This window comes from Biomphalaria glabrata, chromosome 3, assembly GCF_947242115.1.
Source record: "Biomphalaria glabrata chromosome 3, xgBioGlab47.1, whole genome shotgun sequence".
NCBI lineage: Eukaryota > Metazoa > Mollusca > Gastropoda > Planorbidae > Biomphalaria > Biomphalaria glabrata.
Window position 1 is genome coordinate 4,498,354 of NC_074713.1, and position 10,077 is coordinate 4,508,430.

Consider the following 10,077-nt stretch of genomic DNA (forward strand, 5'->3'; position numbering starts at 1 on the left):
AAAAAGATTTTTTTTAGAAACAATAAAAAAATACAAAGTAGGGATACAAGAAAAGAGAGCAACCATACCAACCATGTTGACTAGATAGGAAATACAAATTCAACATCAACTAAAATCATTAGTCTAACACTGTCTTGTGTCTTTATAGATATAATAGAATTCTACTCATACAAATATTCTATCTTGGCAACATCAATCAAGATATTAGTTTTTTTTTTTTTTATAAAGTGTTATAAGTTTAATAATGAAATTCTTTTAAAGTCGTGTTATCTACATGTGTACATCTTTTGTTTAAGGTGAGCTCATTTCTTAAGCTGATATGTCAGGCTAACAAGAAGTTTTAGCAGTGGTAACTTTCATCCAGCATTCTTTGAAGCTCCTGGGAACAAATTCTGGCTTGTTCTCTGAAACAAATGTAAGGATCCAAACGGAATAAAATATTCAAACTCAAATATTCAGATCTGAAACAAATAAAGCTGATTTCTAGATGTGGGTAGAACAAGAGGTGAAAACAAGTCCAATCTAAATGTGTTTATGACTGCTTCAAACTCAAGCCTATTCATCTTAACCTGTATTATATACATGAAATTCTAATGTAAAACTGTTGCTTAAAACTATTGAAAACAAAAGAAAAACGGACCTATATGGTTTCTGTTGTTCTGCTGTCATTGCACGCCATCTTTGTCCCATCAGTTTACTTATACTTGCTGCTTGTAGGCCTGGATTATCTCTAAACAGATTATGAAGGTATCTAAGATAAGCTCTAGTCTCTATAATACATTGTCCAATATAAGTTAACATCCTAATATTTTCAATTTGTTATCAGTTGCTTGATGAATGAAGACCACTGAGGCCATTTATTGCTATATCTATAAAACAATACAGTGGTTCATTAAGGATGTAAATAAACATCGTTGCCTCCCTTCAGTTATTACAAGATATATATAGATATACAGATAAAAGCATACAAAGACACCCTTGAGAGCTCCCTCAAGGAGTGTGAGATGGACATTCACTGCTGGGCAATGCTAGCTCTCAATCGCTCCTCAAGGAGTGTGAGATGGACATTCACTGCTGGGCAATGCTAGCTCTCAATCGCTCCTCAAGGAGTGTGAGATGGACATTCACTGCTGGGCAATGCTAGCTCTCAATCGCTCCTCAAGGAGTGTGAGATGGACATTCACTGCTGGGCAATGCTAGCTCTCAATCGCTCCTCAAGGAGTGTGAGATGGACATTCACTGCTGGGCAATGCCATCTCTCAATCGCTCCTCAAGCAGTCAATGTCTTGAGTCTCAAGATATGAGGCAATGAGATCGGCCATCAAGAAAGAACCTAAATCTAAAAAAAGGCTGAGAAAAATAAGCAGGAAAAACTGCAGTGCACCCAACCTACCCATGCATTGTATGTGGCTGACTTTTTTAAAGTGAGGATTGGACTACAGCCATCTTCGAGTTCATAGGAAATGAGAAATGTGCTCATCTTGTATATAAGTAGGAGGCATATATAAATATATATTCAAATCAAACAAGAACATAAACTAAAACCTTTATTAGTACAATATTATAAGAAAAGTTTTTGGGACCCCTCAGCTCAAGAAGAAAACAAAGAAATTAGAATAGGCACAATTTAAAGCTGAGAGGTTTATAATATGAGATTATTCACATTTGACTAGAATAATATCAGTAATAAAATCATTAAACTTAGAGGCACTCCCGATCAGAATACTAAAAAGTCAAGTAGCAATAATTTTAATAATAATTAAGGGACATTGCTTGTTCCACATGCTTGGATAGAATTGGTATAAGTGCTCATTTGTTTTCAAGGGCCAGTAGAGCATGGAACCAGTTGCCTGAATCAGACTGGAAAACTAACGACTTAGTAGAGTTTAAGTTTCTCATTAACATTCACAACTATGTTAACACAATGGATATGCATAGGATGTTATCATGTTCTTTAAAGAAGGAATTCCTGCACCTTATAAGTTAAGACTATTGAATAGCTCCTACTTGATAAAGCGCTTCCTGTTGATTCTACTATACATCATGAATCCATTCATCCAGGATGACTTGCGGAGATCCAGCTTTGTACTGAACAGCTCAACATTAGCATCTCGAACAACTTTAGCAGACTCTGTTGCTAGTTCAATTTCTGGTCTAATTTTAGAAAGATGAACAAAAGATTAAAAAATAAAAGAATAGTTTCATATGTCATAGGTTATTCATAGTCAACTTTCCACTGTTGGTTATTACAACAGTAATTTAAAAAAAAAAAAAAAAAAGACTGTAAGAAAAAGCACTAGAAAAAAATCTTTTCTGGTGAGTTGAGCTGTTCTTATGGCTTAGCAATTAATAAGCACATTGAACTTGACCACGCATATCAATTAACTATTGTATTGCCCAATGTTATATTAACTTTAGAATGGAAAAACAAAACTTGTGATGATGATGTAAAGCTCATCTGATTCTAAGGCCAATGGTTAAAACAAGAGCATTGTAGCATTTACAATAACCCATTGCCTTTATTTTCACCAACTAATGTCAGGTATCCATTAGAGCTGGGTGGACAAAGGGACAACTAGGCAGAGTTTTTCAGGAGTCTACTTTAATATATTGTTAGAACCTTGCCATTTCCACTCAAGTCTAAAGTTGATGAAGATGATGTGCTCAAGGCAGATGTTGTTTTATGTATGTGTGATTTCGTGTTGCCTCATTGAGTTGCCTCCCATCAATGATTACAAAATATATAGATATACAGATAAAAGTATATATATATTTATTTAATTATAAATATACATCTATAAAACACTCTTCTACATACACTTCAGAGTTATCCTTCTCTTCTATTACTTTCTTAATGACATCACCCACTTTAGAAGTTTTCTCTTCAACCATAGACAAACTGTTTCCTGAACAAAAAAAAAACAGAAATAAAAATCTGAAATGCATAAAACATAAGCACAACACCATTAACAAATCTGATTTCAATACAACAATAATGCAAGGTACAGTTCCAATTTATTATTAGTACACAAATTTATATATAGTCATATCCCTGCTAATTATAACACTAGTGTAACATTTTTACAGTTTACCCTGTTCAACAACTAATTTCACACTAAATTAGGCACAATGTTTACCTTATAATGTGTTATCAGGCAAAAGTTTGAATTTTCTTAAAGGGATTTAACTTTTATTGATTACAGATGATCCCATTATGTATTTAAGATTTATACCTTTGAACGTAGTTCAGATGAAAACACAGTTTCTGAGTAGGTCTAGGGTACTTACTAATTAATGCTCTTTTGTATGTGTACAGTATACAGATCTTCAATCCTTACTGGCTATCAGACTTACCTAAGCTTATTCCCAGCTCATCTAAATGACTCTGACAGTCACTTGGTAGCTCTAACCAATTACCAATATTGTACAGGGGAGCTCTCTTAGGACTGAGCTGTTTGCGTTTACTGTTGCGGCAGAGTGTCATTGTGTCACCCTCCGAATGAGGCGCTCTCTCAAGTGTGCTGCTTTTGTTGTCACCGAGTACCAAGGGTTTCTTGACTGTGATCTGTGGCAAGACTTGATTGGGTGACACAATGATAGAATGTGACAAGTCGTACGGTTGGTCATCAACTCCTGCAAGGTCACACCTAATACCAAAATGATTTTCAGACATACCCTGAAAAAAATTTGAACTAAACTTTTACATACGTGTCATCCTTTTATTATAATACCAGTATATGTACATATATATTTATTTATGTAGTAAGCATAGAGTTGTTTTTTTTAAAGGTTACTACATTAGTACATAATATTCTTTTTTACATAGTATTTGGTGGTGAATATGAAATTAAAAGAAGTTTTTTTTTTTTAATTAGCAAGTATTTTCATTCATTTTTTTTTTTGCATCAAGATTACTGCTAGTAGTTTATGCCAATCCAAAACTGATAGTTCAACTTCTTAAAGTTTATGCTACCTGATTTGAAACACTGCTTCTGTCAGGACTTCCAAGCCATTCCAATTTTTCGGGTGTGTCCATCAATGTTCTCTGTGGAATCAAACAATAATTTCAAGTCCATTCATTAATGAATATAGCAAAATTGTTTAAATGTGGTCACCAGAACCACTTTATTAATGGGAGTAACTTATTTTCTAACAAGAGTATTCAGATGAATGTAAATGGCATTTTAGAAATTATGTATATTTATATTCATTAGATATCAAAACCTCAAATAACTGACTTAAAAAAAAAAAAAGATTCCTTCAGTTAAGAATAAAATGAAGTCCAGTTAAGAATAAAATGAAGTCAACACCTTAAAATTTGTGCAAGATAATTTATCAGTGGTGTTATTGTAGTAATCAAAATTTTAATTTCAAAATGATATCATATTGCCCAAGTCTTTACAACTAAAAATTTTTTTTAAATTTAAGACTTTCCATAAATGAGATTTCTTGTATTCATTAAATGCATCATCAGATTTAAAAGAATTTCATAGATGCAAGTAACTTATGAGATAAGCAAAAAAGAAATATGTAAAATAGCAACCCACTTTTAAACAGTTGCCCACTGAATACAGATATGTTCAGTTCTTACAGCTCACATTTAGATTCATGTGTAAAAAATGTTTTTAATTTCTTATCCAGAGAGAGACACCTTGGTTATGCTTGTTCAACAATTAAAAACAATGTGTATATTATGAACGTGAACAATTAAAAACAATGTATATATCATGAAAGTAAACAGTTAAAGACAATGTGTATATCATGAAAGTAAACAGTTAAAGACAATGTGTATGGCATGAAATAAACAGTTAAAGACAATGTGTATATTATGAACGTGAACAATTAAAAACAATGTATATATCATGAAAGTAAACAGTTAAAGACAATGTGTATATCATGAAAGTAAACAGTTAAAGACAATGTGTATATCATGAAAGTGAACAGTTAAAGACAATGTGTATATCATGAAAGTAAACAGTTAAAGGATATCATGAAAGAGAACAGTTAAAGACAATGTGTATATCATGAAAGTAAACAGTTAAAGACAATGTGTATATCATGAAAGTGAACAGTTAAAGACAATGTGTATATCATGAAAGTAAACAGTTAAAGGATATCATGAAAGAGAACAGTTAAAGACAATGTGTATGGCATGAGAGTTACTCTCAATAAAGCCCTACAGCTTTAGCATACTCTATAAAATGTCAAATGAGAAATGAAATGAAACTACCTCTATACAATGAATTGGAAACTCAAGGATTACTTGATCATTATCTGATTGACTTAGATTCTCTGAAAATGCATTGAATATTTTAAGAATGAAATAAAATAATCTAAGCCTATTTAGACAAAATAAATCTAAATATTGAAAAGATATTTTTTACAAAATTATTGAGAATTAGGGATGACTTTAGACTATCTATGGCTTTCTTCAGTCACAAAGTGATGGTCCATCATCTCATACAAGTGAGATAAAAAGCCTGGGCATTAGCTATGGACAGAATGATGTCAACACAGAGTAGTTCCCCCTTCACCACACAGTTGAAATGTGCCGATAGTGTTTAAGATCAACAGCATCGCAGATTTTGCCAGGGTGCAAGGCAGCAGAGGTTGGGATTCATAGTTTACCTTCTCTTATGAATTTTGTGACAATCATATAACAAATGAATGCATAATTTTTTTTAATTATCCTATTCTAAATGTAGATTTACTTAGCTTTACATGACTTAACTGATTCTTATGAAACTAATGGCATCATGAAAATACACAATTTACCAGGTTTGTGGTCATTCCCTGGAACAACCCAATCTTCATAGAACCCTGATGTGCTATCGCCTTCAATATCTGTAATAAAAGATGCTGTTGGTACAATAGAGTCTTGAGAATTATCTTCAGCACTGTTTCTGGAGTCAGGTGTCGACTGACAGTATGTTGACACAGCTGTTGAATTCATTGTTGATGATGATAGGTTCAGCCCATGAGAAGGTTGAATTGAAAATCTGTCACTATCTTCCTAAAATAAAAAGTAATCTGGATATTTCTTGAAATTAAAAAAAAAACAAAAATGAAAAGATTATTAAATATAAGAATCCTACCATGTATTAACTACTGCAGCAAATCACTTGTGTATCTATACAATATGATTCAATTGAAATGTGCCTTAATTATTCAATAAACACGAAACTTATAACTATGATAACATAATTTCATCTATTCTGATGTTGGTTTAGACGCAATACTTACACTATCATCTGAGCTCATGATAGAAAACTCCCACAACCCTGAAGATTAAAGTATCGAATAGTTTAAAATCTGCTTAATTTGACGTCAGTTTATAAATAAAAGAACTTATAATTGTTCCTAAACTTTAATAAAATTATTGTGGAAAAAAAAAAAGCTTTTTATTGACTACATACCAGATTTTTCAATCTCTTTAACACTTGATGTCAAAAGGGACCAAGAAGGATCAGATGGAATATTTAATTGAGAACTAAGAGATTTAATAGTGTTTTCCAAATAGGCAATATAGCTGATAATTCTCTGCATCATAACAACCTAGTAAAAAATTAAGACATTAAAAATTCATGTCAATGCTTTACATAAACTAAAATGTTACTTAACCTTGGTTAGGCCAATAATAGAATATGCATCCTCCGTTTGGGACCCCTCAACTCAAGAAAACATTAAGAAACTGGAACAGACACAAAATAGAGCAGTGAGATTCATAACAAACGAATATTCACATTTGACTAGAGTAACACCTTTATTAAAATCACTAAATTTAGAAAGCCTTCAGGACAGAAGGCTCAAAAGTAAAGTAGCAATCATACATAAAACACTGAACCATAATCTTCAAATACAAAAACAAAATTTAATAAAATACTCTGAAAGACACAAAGATAAAGGCACATTCCTCGTCCCATATGCTAGGACAAATTTGTACAAATACTCCTTCTTCCCTAGTGCTATTAGAGCATGGAATGGGTTGCCTGAGCTAGCCAGGAAAACCAGTGACTTGGCAGAATTTAAGTCATTGGTTAATATGCATGACTAAATGCATGACGCGTAGGACGTAATCATCTTCTTTTTTGAAGTAACGTCTGTATTATATAAGATAAGAAGATAAGATAACATAATAATAAATAACAAGTATTATATATTTGTTTAAAAAAAATAATTCTAAATGATTTCCAATTAAACATAAGGGCTATTTAAATATTTTTTAAAATATTGTATGACAAAAATGATTAACTTCTGTGTTATGCTTTAAAAAATCATAAGTACAGTGATATTATTAAAAAGCAAACATTCAGAATATATAAAAGACTCCTTCTATGTAGTTAAATTAAAACATTTAGACCCATACTATGGAGACGCAAACATTTAGAATATACAAGAGACTTCTTCTATGTAGATAAAATAAAACAACTAGACCTATACTTATTGAGACGTAAACATTTAGGATATACAAGAGACTTCTATGTATTTAAAAAAGGATATTCAGACCTAAACCTATTGAGAAGCGAACATTCAGAATATAAAAGAGACCAATATCTAATATAATTCAAGGATATAATCATTACTTTTGTTTCCTTTCCATCTTTTGCAGATCCAGGAACTTTCTTGCAAATCAAACGGAGATGTTGGTTAAGCGAATGGTGACGCAGACTGAATGGAAATGTAAAATAAAATATAAAGTACACTAAAAGATAGTAACTATTACAAGTAAGCCTAACATTCAAATGGTACTTTCATACCAACAGCTTTTACCTTGAAAGTATATTGGTATCAAAAAAGATAAAACAAATTGTTATTTAATGTGCTTAGTAATCATACTAACTCAGAAGACTATAGAAAACAAATCTTTTAACTTTATTTTCACTAAAAGCAAAGTAATATTTCCCTTTCAAACCTTGTGATCAATTTTTTACTAGCTTTCTGATATATTTTATAAATGCAATATATTTGAAAAAAAAAAATTTACCGTTCGTTTTCTCTATGTTTCTCTCTAAGTAACTTCATGGTAGTTAAAGTCCTATTTTTATTGAAGTAGTTTGCTCGTCTCTGATACTGAACAGGATTCACAAAATCTGTTTTGCAATACATCACTGACCGCATCACAGAATCATTGAACTGTTGTTTTTAAAAAGTAAAAAATATTTTTAAAATTCAAATTAAAAAAAAACTAATTATAAATGTATAAAAACCTTATAAAATTCTCTTGACATGGTTAATGTTTATTGGGAACCCTTCAATTTTAATAAAACATTTTTACAAATATTAAAGCAATCTGTTGAAGACCTTCAGGTTTATGAGGGAGTAGAGTGTACCTATTCTCCATATAAAAAAATTAAGAAGGTTTAACATTGGCAAGTTCGTTAATTAAAACATATCATATACTTTCTTAACAGATTTCATGAACCCACTATTAAAATCCAAAGTAAAACCTGTCTAAACTCAATACTATAAAATAGAATTCATAAAAATGCGTGGAAAAAACAAGTTAAACCTCTTGTGCTGATCCTCGCCTACTACGAGACAATGAGATACTGTCAGTCTGGGTATACACATCTTCTTTATCATCAAACATTGGTAAAGTTGATACTTCAGATTTCTGACCTTGAGATATCTTCACTTTTAACAAAACTTTTTTAAAATTCGTAGCCATCTAGGTACAAAAAAACACACACACACATAAAGATGAAGCAATAAAAAGAAAATTCTTGAAAGTTGTGATGTCAAAGTGGATTTATAAATGTGAGCTCAAAGAAATTATTTGATACAGATGATAGATCTAGTATCCAAGTTTATCTTTAAAAGGCTAATTGTATGCAATGGAACTCAAGCAGAGAGAGCGATGGGAAGAAAACATCAGTGGACAGGCCTGTCTGCTCAAAACTAAAGACAGAGACAGAGAGAAATATGGTCGACAGATCATGTGTGCTGCCCTAACAGGTCAACAGACTAAGGGATAGAAGGTGAAATAGAAATAGATCTAGACTATAGATTAGATCTGTTATTACTACATTACTGATAAAATACTGAAGAGTTACAAACTATGTAGCCCATGCCACATAGAATCTAGATATACAAATATATGTAGGCCTATTTCTAGACTACTGCACATGTGTGCTTGTGACAGATTTGTGTGGCAAAGAAAATGCAGTCCATTGTACTGAGTCAGGATTGTAGAACGTAGTCCCAAATTCCTAAACTAGATATTCTAGATTTATCTAGATTTAGATTAATTACTATCCTTTAATCTAGAATTTAGATCTAATATATTCTAGTATAGAATATAGTACTAGGACTTGTCACTTTTAAGAGCAAATCTAGTAGATCTAAAATTAGTAAAATTAGTAAAATCTAGTCTAGAACTCTAGATCTCATCTATAGATCTATTCAATTCTATACTCTTAGAGAAGAGACCAAGGCTCGATTTCTAGATATATCTACAACTTCTAAGTCTAACTCTAATATTAGATTCTAGTATTATTTATTTATTGTCACTACAAGTGTAAAAGTGAGTATTGTCAATTGACTATTTTAGTATTTTTCTAATCTTCATTTTCATTCAGTAGAAAACAAAATTAAACCTAGATCTAGTTCTAGATTTAAATATCATTGCTTATTGATAGATCTATATCATAAATGACTTGCTTTTAGAATAGTGAAAATAAGATTATTATTTTAACAAAATGATAAAATTTCATTTGGATTTATTTTAGATTTAATTAGATCTAATTCTAATTATTTGATAACAGCTGCTTTTAAAAAAACGAAATTCAATGAACTCATACGTTTAGAGGATGCGCCAAATAATGGTAAAGTATAAATGCCATTTCTATTCTAGACTAGTTATAGATCTAGAGATTAAATGATACAACCTACATTTAAACTAATTATAGACTTGCTGTGGGCTAAAAATTCTTTATTTAAAAATATAGAAATTGTTTGTTAACTGCCAAATAGATATTGATGTATTAAATTATATAAAGTTTTCTTTTAGTAATTTATATTAGCTATTGTGGAAAATGACAAAATGGCAAATAAAGTGGAATAAGGGAGACTACTCTA

The 10,077-nt window shown here is 31.1% G+C and overlaps 1 protein-coding gene across 1 annotated transcript; it reads right to left on the reverse strand.

The window, feature by feature from the left end:
* Positions 1-208: 208 nt before the first annotated feature.
* LOC106059203 (uncharacterized) lies at positions 209-8,662 on the reverse strand. The gene is made up of 13 exons (XM_013216767.2): positions 8,510-8,662; positions 7,985-8,133; positions 7,584-7,668; positions 6,417-6,555; positions 6,244-6,281; positions 5,776-6,013; positions 5,231-5,292; positions 3,974-4,045; positions 3,355-3,676; positions 2,819-2,906; positions 2,008-2,154; positions 641-730; positions 209-404 (listed from the first exon to the last, which is right to left on the reverse strand). The coding sequence occupies exons 1-13, from the start codon at positions 8,588-8,590 to the stop codon at positions 341-343; spliced, it is 1,575 nt and encodes a 524-aa protein (XP_013072221.2). The 5' UTR covers positions 8,591-8,662; the 3' UTR covers positions 209-340.
* Positions 8,663-10,077: the final 1,415 nt, after the last annotated feature.

Bases quoted from the DNA above. Each gene is read 5' to 3' on its own strand.
- LOC106059203 (XM_013216767.2), bottom strand. From the start codon at position 8,590: ATGTTTGATGATAAAGAAGATGTGTATACCCAGACTGACAGTATCTCA. The intron at 731-2,007 runs GTAGGAGCTATT...TAATCTGTTTAG, and splicing joins AACAGGAAGCGCTTTATCAA to AGATAATCCAGGCCTACAAG. The intron at 405-640 runs GTCCGTTTTTCT...CATTTGTTTCAG, and splicing joins GAACAACAGAAACCATATAG to AGAACAAGCCAGAATTTGTT.